Source organism: Schistocerca gregaria, chromosome X (assembly GCF_023897955.1).
Source record: "Schistocerca gregaria isolate iqSchGreg1 chromosome X, iqSchGreg1.2, whole genome shotgun sequence".
Classification (NCBI taxonomy): domain Eukaryota; kingdom Metazoa; phylum Arthropoda; class Insecta; order Orthoptera; family Acrididae; genus Schistocerca; species Schistocerca gregaria.
Window position 1 is genome coordinate 506,516,549 of NC_064931.1, and position 13,598 is coordinate 506,530,146.

Genomic DNA, 13,598 nt, shown 5'->3' on the forward strand with positions numbered 1-13,598 from the left:
TCAGTATTGCCTCACGTGTTCCAACATTTCTACGGAATCCAAACTGATCCTCCCCGAGGTCTGCATCTACCAGTTTTTCCATTCGTCTGTAAAGAATTCACGTTAGTATTTTGCAGCCGTGGCTTATTAAACTGATAGTTCGGTAATTTTCACATCTGTCAGCACCTGCTTTCTTTGGGATTGGAATTATTATATTCTTCTTGAAGTCTGAGGGTATTTCGCCTGTCTCATACATCTTGCTCACCAGCTGGTAGAGTTTTGTCATGACTGGCTCTCCCAAGGCCGTCAGTAGTTCTAATGGAATGTTGTCTACTCCGGGGGCCTTGTTTCGACTCAGGTCTTTCAGTGCTCTGTCAAACTCTTCACGCAGTATCATATCTCCCATTTCGTCTTCATCTACATCCTCTTCTATTTCCATAATATTGTCCTCAAGTACATCGCCCTTGTATAAACCTTCTATATACTCCTTCCACCTTTCTGCCTTCCCTTCTTTGCTTAGAACTGGGCTGCCATCTGAGCTCTTGATATTCATACACGTGGTTCTCTTCTCTCCAAAGGTCTCTTTAATTTTCCTGTAGGCAGGATCTATCTTACCCCTAGTGAGATAAGCTTCTACATCCTTACATTTGTCCTCTAGCCATCCCTGTTTAGCCATTTTGCACTTCCTGTCGATCTCATTTTTGAGACGTTTGTATTCCTTTTTTCCTGCTTCATTTACTGCATTTTTATATTTTCTCCTTTCATCAATTAAATTCAATATTTCTTCTGTTACCCAAGGATTTCTAGCAGCCCTCGTCTTTGTACCTACTTTATCCTTTGCTGCCTTCACTACTACATCCCTCAGAGCTACCCATTCTTCTTCTACTGTATTTCTTTCCCCTATTCCTGTCAATTGTTCCCTTATGCTCTCTCTGAAACTCTGTACAACCTCTGGTTCTTTCAGTTTATCCAGGTCCCATCTCCTTAATTTCTCACATTTTTGCAGTTTCTTCAGTTTTAATCTACAGGTCATAACCAATAGATTGTGGTCAGAGTCCACATCTGCCCCTGGAAATGTCTTACAACTTAAAACCTGGTTCCTAAATCTCTGTTTTACCATTATATAATCTATCTGATACCTTTTAGTATCTCCAGGGTTCTTCCACGTATACAACCTTCTTTCATGATTCTTAAACCAAGTGTTAGCTATGATTAAGTTGTGCTCTGTGCAAAATTCTACTAGGCGGCTTCCTCTTTCATTTCTTAGCCCCAATCCATATTCACCTACTATGTTTCCTTCTCTCCCTTTTCCTACACTCGAATTCCAGTCACCCATTACTATTAAATTTTCGTCTCCCTTCACTATCTGAATAATTTCTTTTATTTCATCGTGCATTTCTTCAATTTCTTCATCATCTGCAGAGCTAGTTGGCATATAAACTTGTACTACTGTAGTAGGTGTGGGCTTCGTATCTATCTTGGCCACAATAATGCGTTCACTATGCTGTTTGTAGTAGCTTACCCGCATTCCTATTTTCCTATTCATTATTAAACCTACTCCTGCATTACCCCTATTTGATTTTGTGTTTATAACCCTGTAGTCACCTGACCAGAAGTCTTGTTCCTCCTGCCACCGAACTTCACTAATTCCCACTATATCTAACTTTAACCTATCCATTTCCCTTTTTAAATTTTCTAACCTACCTGCCCGATTAAGGGATCTGACATTCCACGCTCCGATCCGAAGAACGCCAGTTTTCTTTCTCCTGATAACGACATCCTCCTGAGTAGTCCCCGCCCGGAGATCCGAATGGGGGACTATTTTACCTCCGGAATATTTTACCCAAGAGGATGCCATCATCATTTAATCATACAGTAAAGCTGCATGTCCTCGGGAAAAATTACGGCTGTAGTTTCCCCTTGCTTTCAGCCGTTCGCAGTACCAGCACAGCAAGGCCGTTTTGGTTAATGTTGCAAGGCCAGATCAGTCAATCATCCAGACTGTTGCCCCTGCAACTACTGAAAAGGCTGCTGCCCCTCTTCAGGAACCACACGTTTGTCTGGCCTCTCAACAGATACCCCTCCGTTGTGGTTGCACCTACGGTACGGCCATCTGTATCGCTGAGGCACGCAAGCCTCCCCACCAACGGCAAGGTTCATGGGGGGGGGGGGGGGCATTCATATTATCCTTTGTTATTAATAAGCCCCTTTTCTTTCACTTATTGCCATCTTACTTTGTTACACTCTAACAGTGCTTCAGTCTTTTTTACATTCAGTGTACTTCTTCATTTGGTCGTCTTCTTCCTTGTATTTGTTTCAATTTTGTCCTTAGATTTCTCCTACTTGTTTTTTCCCCTTATAACTGCACCTTCACACATTCATACAACAATTAGTTTTTATGTACTTACATGCAGTCATCATTTTTTCAGTTCTAATTTGGTCCCCCCACCTTCCTCCCTTATGTATTTTCTCCAATTGTCTTATTATTTCTGATTTTATTTATTTTCAACTCTCCCAATTGTAATCACTTGTGAAGAAATCATGAGTTTTTCTCTGTTCTTTTGTCATTCTTCATAACAGGTGGTGTTATTAAAAGCATTGTTTGTGTTATGTAAGGCAAATTACTAAAACAGTTTGAAAGTGAATTCTTTAATTCTAGATTGTTTTAAGTTATCTGTGGCAGTTTCTTGTAATTTGGTACTTCAAAGATGTTACTGTTGTTCATCTTGCTTATCTGTGTGTCAAGTGTTTTTATGCTATAATGGATGTCGTATGTAATGAGAATTTGATTTCTTTGACATCCTTGTCATCATCATACTTTAATTTACTTACTCCAATTTATTTAGAGGTCCACAAGATGGTGGGAAATTACAGAATAACAATGAATAAGCCTTTGTCCATGTTTCAGGTAAAGATGGAGAAGCTGTTGCCGGAACATCGGGAGCTGAGGTATGTATGTTTCTGGTAAATTACTGACTGAATACAAGTTCTGTTTGTCTTCTTACTCTCTCTTTCTACAATATACACGGTGAGTCAGGAGGAAAGGTAATGCTTCAAGAGGTGGCAGTGTTAGTGATTCTGAATAAAAACGAATGTATGTCCGGTTCTCAACAGCTTCCGAGGAAACTGACGATAACGGTGGGGAAGAGGACAAATGCAGCTAATAGTAAATGAAACATTGTGATCTAATATTTTAATTGTGTTCATTTCCTCTCAAAATATGTTCCAAAAGGCCACTATTGACTTCAGTTCATTTTGCAGCTGCTATAGACAGCTGCTGTGTTGCTCATTCATACAGTCATTTACTTGAGCATATGCATGTAAAATAGGAGTGAGAGGTTCCTCCTATGTGTCCAGTCTGTGCCTGTAGACCTCACTCTTAAGCCATGCCACTAAAAGTAATCTAATGAAGTAAAATAGGGTGACTTCGGTGGCCAAGAAATGAGTTGACGCCTGAGATTTTCATATAGTTGTGTGTCGGATATGGTTAAGCAAAGGGCATATGTTCATTTGAAGTTTTCATTCAGAATCACCAACTGTTGTCCCCCTCAAAACGTATGCCTTTCCTCCTAACTCATCCTGTATGTTTACTATTCATACTACTTTCATGTAACTGTGTTTTCAATGTACTGCATGTAGACAGATTAATCATACAACTTAATTTCTGCAGCGCAGCTTAAAAATCTATTACGACACCACTATTGTTGAGTATTCTGCTTTTCTGAGCATTTGTCCTCTTGTTAAAAATGTATGTAAATGTACTAGTGTCTCAACATGTGGTGATATTATAAATGTGATGAATGTTGAAACATTAAGGAAGGATAAAAATATGACTTACAGAAGAAGCAGAAAAATGAACATATAAAGAACAGTAAATATATGCACACTTTGCAGCACAAAAAGTGCGGTGGAAAATCACAACCGTTCAGTACAGTGCAGCACTGATACAAATGAAATGCAGTGTGCCTTTTTTCCAGATTACATTGAGAACATGTGGAAGGGGAATTATTTGTTTAAATACTATGCAAAAATAATCATATCTGTATTGTGAACCTGTCCCAAGAAGATAAAAAGCTCTGCTGCAAAAAAAGTTCTGTTATTAACTAAACTTTCTATGTATAGGGGCAGATGTTTGATTCCATGTCAAGTTACAATAATCCCCCCACCCCCTCCCCAGTTGCCATAAGAGGCAAGTACCGTATGGAAAATATCCCTTTGTTCCAATTATGTGCAGTTAATTTTCCACAGTAGATGTACAAATTTTACATGAATGTTACTTGTGGTTGCAATTATAATAAAACTGGCTGCAACATTTACTGTTAGCCAACACACACATGATGGCTGTGACTTTGGCAAAAATAATTATATCTGCACAGCAACAGGAGAAGAGCACTGAAGTTTTCCTGTGATTATAGTTTATTACTGAATTCTGTCGAGGAGAGACTACACCCAGTGACCCTCAGATTTCTGTGTACCTTGACACAATGATTGTGGTCCACTCAAAAGTAACTCAAATAAAAGGGTTAAGGTCACTAGGCCTCATTTATTGAAAATATGGATAATCATAACACATATCTTTTGTAGTATTGTTCTGTTAATCTCTCTGTGAACTGTAATTACTTCATAAAGTAAAGTTAAATTTCAGTTTTTGTTAAAGACTTTCAAATTTCAATGTGGTAAGAAAGTGTGCACAGTGATTTGAACCCACGACATCCTGATTGCTGAGCAGTCACTGCACCAACTCTTTAGTTGAAAGTTTAAAGCACTGAATGGTGATTGTTGCCCTAGATTTTGCCAAAAACTAAGATCTAGTAACCCAAACCCTCTATGGACAAGTTTAGACAAACTAAAGTGTTTAACTTCCATGTGGGAACACTGCACCCAAAGGGGAATGTCATTCTAGAATCATTTATCATGTTAGACATTATCCCCTGATGTGATGATGGGATGCTGTTGCATTGACTGACACACTAACCCAGCAAGTTATCACACCATTCGTTTTTTAGTAACCAATGACAACACATAATTGAAGGTCAGATACCAGAAACAACTTGCTTCTATTCCAGCCACTTTATTCATGATCCATTCCTTATTGTTGGCAAGCTATCCATAACATCATCATTGCTCTTTTAGAGAAAGGGAATTTGATGCTTGGGATGGAGTTTCTTAATGGACTGCACAGTGATTGATGAAATGATACTAAGAATCCAGCAAGCATGTGGAAACTGAATGTTATCATGTAGCAACTCCAGTTCAGGATAAACACATTACAGCGAATATTGTAATAAAATGTAGAGCAGCTGAAACATATTATTGTGTTTCCTGAATTGTTTGATATGGTTTGATGCTGGCATCAGGAGGCTGGATTATAAAACAAACACACAGCCATCAAAAGGAATCTCCGTGATGATCAACTCCGCTAATTTGCATTTGCTGTGGAATATGTCTATCTCAACTGAAGGAATGTAACATTTTTATACAAATTAGTATTTTTTACAGTAAATGGTGGAACATTATGGTTATATAAGCGGCTTGTTGTCTGTTTTGGCTACAAATATATTTGTGGCTTATCCTGCAGTGGTCGTGTGTCTGTGGCAGTTTGGGGCTTGGTGTTCCCATGAAATTGGGTGACTTCATTGGATAGATGGCTGACTGGATGTAACCCATTTTACTCACATTTTGGGTAATGTTACAAACCTATCAGTGTGACAACTATATTCTGAAGAATTAGTTTGTTTCCATTAACGTCAGTCTCCAATATGGACATCAAGTATGGTGTAGGTGTGGTTTGCAGAACAGAATGAGATTTGTCTTCTTGACTGGCCTCCTCCTGCACCAGACCTCCACCTCGTTGGAAATGAAAGAGCGGAGCAAAATAGACTCCACAACAAGAAACAGTGATGATCTTCAAAACTGGGCGCTAGCTGCCTGGGGGAGATAACCGAAAATGAGAGATTTATTACTCAACTTACAGATTTCCTCCCTCACAGGATGCAGATGAACATTGAAAGGGAATGCCTTTGTATGGAATGTTAAGCAGTAAAGTGAGCTGACAAAATCCTGTATAGAACTGTGAAGTGTTAGTTCTGTTAATTTTGTGTTTTGGACAGATTAAACAAATTAACACAAACAAAAATCCTGCTGCCATGTAGTTTTTTATCAGTATGTCAATGAAGCCACCAAACTACAAAGTTTCTGTATCATGGTCTGTGATATTCACATTATTTCTTACTGTTGCTCCAGCATTCACTTCACCTCTTGACTGCAAATACCTTTTCCACATCTGAAATACTAGGAATTACACAGAGAAGACCACCTTGTATGCCCATGCTATAACATCATTTTAAGTCCTAACTACCTGGTTGCCTAGTACTATCAGAAATAGTAATCGGAAATAGTAAGCAGCTTATGAGAAATGTAAGTCTGCACAAACTCCACATGCAATATATGTAGTTTTTATTCAAGGTCAATAATACTTGCGCATGAATCTCTGTCTGGAAATGTTTAAGAAAATGATGTTCATGACCCAAGTCCTATTATGCACTTATATTGACAAAAAATTAAATTCAGTATTGCAATTTGGCTTTTCTTAGTCCTGTTTTAATGACCACTGAAGGAACGTAGTGTAGTCTGTTGAAATATGTATGGAAGATGTATAGTGGTGCCTGATAGACTGATAAATCAGAAAATAAAATCTCTTTGAGAGCAGTTTCATGTCCACAGCACATTTACGAAATACGTACAGTCTTGTCTTGATGATGATGCAAGAATGTTTACTAGAGTTACGTACTGGAAGCTGTGATCTTCCCAAACAGTTGTTGTATGCAGTGAAAGCTGAATGGAACTGTACTTTTGTGCAGAATGAAGGGCAGTTTGGTTGTTGTCTGAAAACAGTTACAAGTGACTTTAGACACAGTCTACAAGCCTTAGGCTGCTGCCTTGGATCATGGCAGTAGTGAAGCACATGAGGCAATGGTTGTGGTACCACTAGTGGCTCCAGCATTGCATGTTGCTGCCCCTTATAATATGCCTTTGCCAGTTTGTTCTCACCTGAGTATGTATGACAGATAGTGGTGGGGTCATAAATTCCTGGATGGAAGACTCATGTTGGTACTTGTTGCATGGCACCGTCCTCTTACAAATAAAGTCCATACATGAGATGCTGCCCATTGTTAGGCAGTACATTTGGACAAAGAGCACCATGCACCCCCACTCCCACCCCCAGCTCCCAGGCAAAGAAAAAAAATTTAGTGTAGTCAGGTATTTTTCTTTCAAGAAAATGATGGAAAAGTCATACATTTTTAACTGGATAGTAACTGAAACTCCATGTTAGATGAGTAATTGAGTCTCTCAGGAAAATAAAGTGGTGGAAATTTAAACGGTATACCATGAAGCATAACTCTGATATTTGTCAAACTTGTGGAGATATTCATCACGTAATTACTGTTAAATGATTAAACTTTGATTCAGTTTGTAACCGATGTCTGTCATCAACATCAGTATGAAATGTGATCCCCCACAAGCACAAATACCATTGCACCCCAGACATTCTCTGTGGATGACAAGTCAGGGGATTGGGCAGGCCATTCCTCAAGTTGTTTGTTTAATTAACTGCTGGAATATGGCATTTGGTTATTTTATCTTAAGGGATATAACAAAAAGTGTTACCATTCTTTGTACAAACTTGTGAACATTCAACAATTACTACATCAGTTCTGTTATTATATCCATCAGCTGCCCACGCGATAATTTTAGGAGTTTGAGAGGTGTGGGTATCAAGAATCACCGCTTCCTGTCACATTTCATCAGATCATCTATGGTCACACTAGTGTCAATTTGACTACCACAGATAGAAGTGAGACTCATTGCTGAACACCACAGAATGGCACTTAGTGTCCCAGTTGACTCTGGATCTACACCATGCAAGTCTTTGTTGTCTATGGCACTGTGTAGGTGACAAATGACCCATGTCAACTCGAAAGATTACCTTGTAGATTACCTGAGCAGGTAACCTCAAACATTCATCACAGGGACTGAAAATGTGTAGTATCTTTATATAAAATTTAAGAGTATTCACCAGCGTCTTAGGCAGAAACGTGCTGATCAAGGTTGTGAAGAATGGGGAAAGTCAACTGTGGTTAAGTAGCCAGGAAAAGCAGAGATAAAACTTCATTGTAGATGTAAACAAAGCCAAAACACATTTCACAAACAAAATCTGAATGAAACGAAAATGAGCGCAAAGAGAGCACAGAGATAGGTGTTCAGTATATTCAAAAGTATGATTCTATCTGCCAATCTGGAAAAAATTTAAGTAATTTTTTCTTGTGTAAATTCACTAAATGGGTGACACTCATCTATGCACTAGTACTGAAACTGAAATACTGAATTCACTCTTACAAAATTGTTTCACAGAGCAAAATCATGCTGTAGTTCCTTCTTTCAGTTGCTGCTCCTATGTGAGAATAATAAATATTGAGACAGCAATGTAAGAAATCAACTAAAATTCATCCTCAGAGAAAAGGTGGTAGACCTGATGAGATACCTGTACAGTTATATATATATTCTGTTAAAGAATTTGTTGCCATTGTAAAGGTGCATATCCTTCAGCAAGTAACTTTTCCAAGCACTTGCTGTAGTGTTCATACTAGAACGAAAACTTGCACAAGTTTACTTATGGAAGTCACTTGAGCAAGATGGTTTGTTGTTGCTGCTGAAGAAAATTTGTGACAGAAATAAAAAAGCTAAGGAAAAAGAAATGTTTGGGTGAAGAAATGGATACAGAGCTGTAGACATTTTTCAAGAATCACTATTGAATGAATTAAAATCAGAGGATTTCTCTCAGATTAAAAACTTCATGAGAATGTCATACGCAGTTTTCAATAATCTCTTGTGTATTGAACAATGAAATGTTCCGAACCGGGACACAAAAATACTACAAGTTGTATCACCAAGAGATCACCTTTAAATTATTCTTCAACTTTTGTAAATGGTATTTATTACTTTTATTACAAAGGTAATGCATTCAAAAACAGGATACAAAAATGCTGTAAGCTACATCACCAAGAGATTGTATTTTAATTACTCTTCAATTTCTGCAAACATTATTTGTTACAAACATAATGCATTTATGTTTACTACTACTACTACTACTACTACTACTACTGCTCGTCTCGTCTTGGCTCGCCTCGGCTCTACAGCCCTTGGAGGGCCTTGGCTTGCGTCACAATATCCTGCCATTCTATCTGGTCCATAGCTTTCCGTCTCAATCCTCTGACACCCAGCTTTTTCATGTTCTCTTCAATTCCATCCACCCATCTCTCTCTGGGACGTCCCTTCTATCGTCTGCCTCCAGCTTGGCCATCAAAAATCTTCTTACATGTTCTGTCTTCCTCCAGTCTGACCATGTGTCCTGCCCATCGCATTTTAATGGTAGTGACAGTGTCAGGTTCCTCGAAAAGTTGTTCTAATTCTGCATTTGTACAGATGCACCAATCTTCTTGATTGTATATTGGGTCATATATATTATGCAGAACCTTTCACTCCCAAATGTTAAGGATCCTTTCCTCATTTGCAGTCATGGTCCATGTCTCGGCACCTTACATAACAATTGGTCTCATAATTGTTTTGTAAATGAGGATTTTAGATTTTTGTGATAGAAGTGGGTAGTGTGGCAAAGTAGCATCAGTTGCCTTCTGCTATTCTAGCTTTCACCTCACTGCTGATGTTATTTTTGTCTGTGATAGTCGATCCGAGGTACTTGAAGTCTCTCACCCTTTCAAACTCCTTGTTGGCTATCCTGAGATTTGGTAGGTTTCACTGGCTGGTCATTGCCATGTATTTGGTCTTTTCGACATTGACTACCAGGCCCAGTTCCCTTGTACCTCTCTAATTGTTGATAGGCATCAGCCAGCACAGTGGTGTTTCATGCGAATGATACCACATCATTAGCGTAGGCCAGGTACTGCAGTGAATGATTAAAATGGTTCCTCCTCTATTTATCTCTATCTGACTTATGACTTTTTCTAGGCAGAGGTTGAGTAACAGTGAGGAGATGTTGTCACCCTGTCTCAGTCCCTTCTTCACTTCCACTTCTTTGGAGATTTCGCCCTATATTTTTACTTTACAGTCAGTTTCACTGAGGGTCATCGTAGTAAGTTTAACGAGCTTCTTAGGTATTCCTGCCTCTTCCATCACATTCTGCAATGTCACTTTTGAGATACTGTCATGGGCTTGATTTATGTTTATTTGATGTTCATAACATTTTTCAAGTAGTGTGCATATTGTGAATATTGGGTCAGTTGTTGACCTATTTCTTCTAAAGCCACTCCGATAGTCTCCAATTCTCTCTTCCACATAGGTAGTAAGCCTCCTAATTAGGATCTTGGAGAACACTTTATATGTAGTATTTAGCAGGGATATTCCTCGGTAATTCTGGCAGTTTTTAATCTCCTTTTTTATGTATGGGACACATAATAGCCATTTTTCACTCCATTGGCATGCTCTCCTGCTGCCAGATGTTCAGTATTACTTTATGTATTGCTTTCCACAATGCTTCCCCACCATATTTGAGAAGTTCTGTCTGGATCTGATCTTCTCCAGGTGCCCTATTATTTTTTAAGGTCTTAATGGCTTGCATGACTTCCTCGAGTGTGGGTTCTGGTGTTAAGAACTCTGGTCCGTAACAACTTATTTCCACCAGTTCTAATCCTTCTACTTCTGGGTTCAGTAACTGTAGGAAGTATTCTGACCATCTGTCAAGTATTTTATTACTCTCCCCTATCAAATCCCCTTCTTTGTTTCTACATGTATTTGTTCTGACTTGAAACCCAGCCTTTCCTTCTTTAATCTTTTGATACATTTCATGTACTTGCTTTTCTTCTCCTAGCTATTCAATTTCTTCCATTTTTTTTTTTCTTTTCTAGTGCTCTTTCCTTCTTTCTGCAAACCCTCTTAGCTACACAGCACTTCTCATTATATTCATTCAGATTTGCTCTAGTTCTTCTCTGAAATAATTACATTCGTGCTGAGTTACGCTCCTCAATTCTTCTCGTACATTCTTCATCAAACCAATCTACCTTCATTTGAGCCCGTACATGTCCCAAAACCTGCCTGGAGAATTGCAGTCTTACATTGTTTCCACATTATTTCTGTATGTTCATTTGATGTGTCAGTATCATTCTTAATCCCCTCTTCTATTTTTGCGGGATATGCTCTCCGTATTTCTTCTGACTTTAGTTTCTGTTTAGTGAGATCCTTTGCCTGTACTTAATTCTCACTAGATGATGGTCTGTTTGCAGTCAGCTCCACATTGGTTCCTAACATCCATTATGTCTGATCCGTGCCTCCTGTCATTCAATATATGGTCTATCAGATTTCTAGTTTGTCCATCTGGTGACATCTATGTTTCTTTGTGTATATTGGTGTGTGGAGACCATGTACTGCTGAAAGTCATGTTTTTACTTATAGTAAAATCCACAACCCTAATTCCATTGTCATTTGATATTTTATTGAGGCTATTTCTTCCTATAATTGGCTGATAAGCCTCTTCTTTTCCTAGTTTTGCATTCAAGTCTCCTATTAAGATCTTAACTTCATATTCAGGATCCTGACCATACAACTGCTCTACTTTGCTACAAAACTCATCCTTCTGTTGTTCATATACCTCCTCTGTGGGTGCATGTACATTTATAATTATGTTGAAAAATTTTCCCCCTAATCTTAATATGGACATCTATTCATTGATTGGTTCAAAGCGCATTACAGCATGTTTCAGTCCTTTAGCAACCACAAAACTGTACCAAAGGTATTTCTCCTCCTGCCACTAAAGCAATTGTGAAATTTCCTGAGTCCATTATGTCTTTTCCCTTCCACCTAATTTCCTGGAGAGCCAATAGTTTTATACCGTAATTGTTTTGTTACTTTAGCAGCTGCCGTAGGCTCCAGCTTGGTATAGGCTCCGCACATTCCATGTTTCTTTGTACATATCTCTTATCCTTTATTTGTTTGCTGGGGTCATGATCAAACTATCTGTCTGGCTTATTCCTTTGTTAGCATTTGCAACTAGTGATTTTTACAGGGGAAGATTGTTAATCTTCCGCCCAACCATTTGAGGAGTTGCCTCTTACAGCTCGCTGGGTAGCTGGTTCCATTTTCAGGGGAACATCCTTAGCCTTTGTAGATCCCTCTACTGACTGCAAGTCAGCAGTTGATGGTTGAAGGCTCCTCTGCCTTTCTTCCAAGCCATTGGCCCTCATACCTGCTGGTTTTAGTCCCCCCCCCCCCCAAAGTATTTTATTTCCCTGGTACCCTCCATATGTGGAGGATGTTCCCCAATCCACCACTGGAGGAGGTGCCCGATGGTCGACCAGCAACCCCACACAGGCATTTATGTTTGCGCTAAGGTTAAAAGTCAACTAAAATTTAAAGTCACCTCTACTGCCATGCTACTTTCCCTTCTGGTGAAACAAAGTAATTGGTTAATTTTTTCTCATTTCCTTGGCCTGATGGCGACAAAATATATATGTTCATGGATTCAATTGGTACATTTGTTTAGATTCATCTGTCTCTGCAACAATCTCCTTTCTCACAATGTCATTGTCATACTGGTATTGAATATGCAAAACTTCTGTAAATTTGAGAAAAACTTTCAGCATCTGACAAATTTGAGGATGCAAGACCGTTTCCACTAACTTCCAGGAGCTACTTCTGCAAGTAGACAGAACTTGTGAAAGTCAACGTGCTGAGGGTGTTTCACAACAAATAACTTTGCAGAGATAGCTTCTGCAAGGGACATGCAGAAGTTTACTTGCTAGTGGACATGCAGCTTAACAGCAATTTATGATGAGTCACAGCAGTGTTAAGTGGTTAAACTTACCAGAGAAAGACATAGTCCCATCTTTTGAGATGCTCATTGCGTAGATGCATGCAGCTGTAGACCTACATCACCAATAATCTGTTGTAGAATTATGGGACATGTTTTATACTTGTGTATTGTGATGTTACTGGAGACTGAAATCCTCTTGTAGAAATGTACTTGAATTCCACAAACAGCAGTTTAGTGAATTTCGTCATGTTCTGTTGTTCTCTGAGAGCCATAGGGTAGCCCTCACTGATGCCATGTCCCTTGACCTCCAGAAAGTGTTCCCTACATTATCATATTTTCATGCACAAGCTTGTGGAATAGGGGACCAGCTTTGCGAATGAAGATTTTTTGACAAATAGAACTTGACACATCATTGTTAATGGCGAGAAAGTAACTTCAGTCATATCCCAAAGAGAATATTATAGGACAGTTACTGTTCACACTATGTATATAAATGGCAGTTGCCATTGGAAACTCAATGGGGCAGTTCACTGATGACACCTTTGTGTGTAGGGCAGCCTTGGCATTACATAATTGTATCAAATGCAAAAATACCTGCGCTGTCCCTGTGATTGGTGCAGAGACCTACAGTTGAGGTTCAACTTCAACAAACATAATGTATTGCAAATACATAAGTAGGTAGACCTACTGTTGTCTGAATACACAATCAGTGATCATTTACCACATACATTGCCAGCTGTTAAATATAATGGAATTACATTATTAGTTGTATACTGCTCATAGCATCAATACTTCT

At 38.8% G+C, this 13,598-nt stretch overlaps 1 protein-coding gene across 6 annotated transcripts in view; it reads left to right on the forward strand.

Moving 5' to 3' along the window:
- The window catches only part of LOC126297383 (phosphatidylinositol 4-phosphate 5-kinase type-1 alpha), a gene marked incomplete in the record, with an annotated part of 309,051 nt that overhangs the window by 19,929 nt on the left and 275,524 nt on the right, over nucleotides 1-13,598 (forward strand). For all 6 annotated transcript variants that reach the window (XM_049988111.1, XM_049988110.1, XM_049988114.1 and 3 more), the window contains 1 exon segment: nucleotides 2,888-2,928. In XM_049988111.1, the coding sequence (XP_049844068.1) occupies nucleotides 2,888-2,928 (41 nt within the window).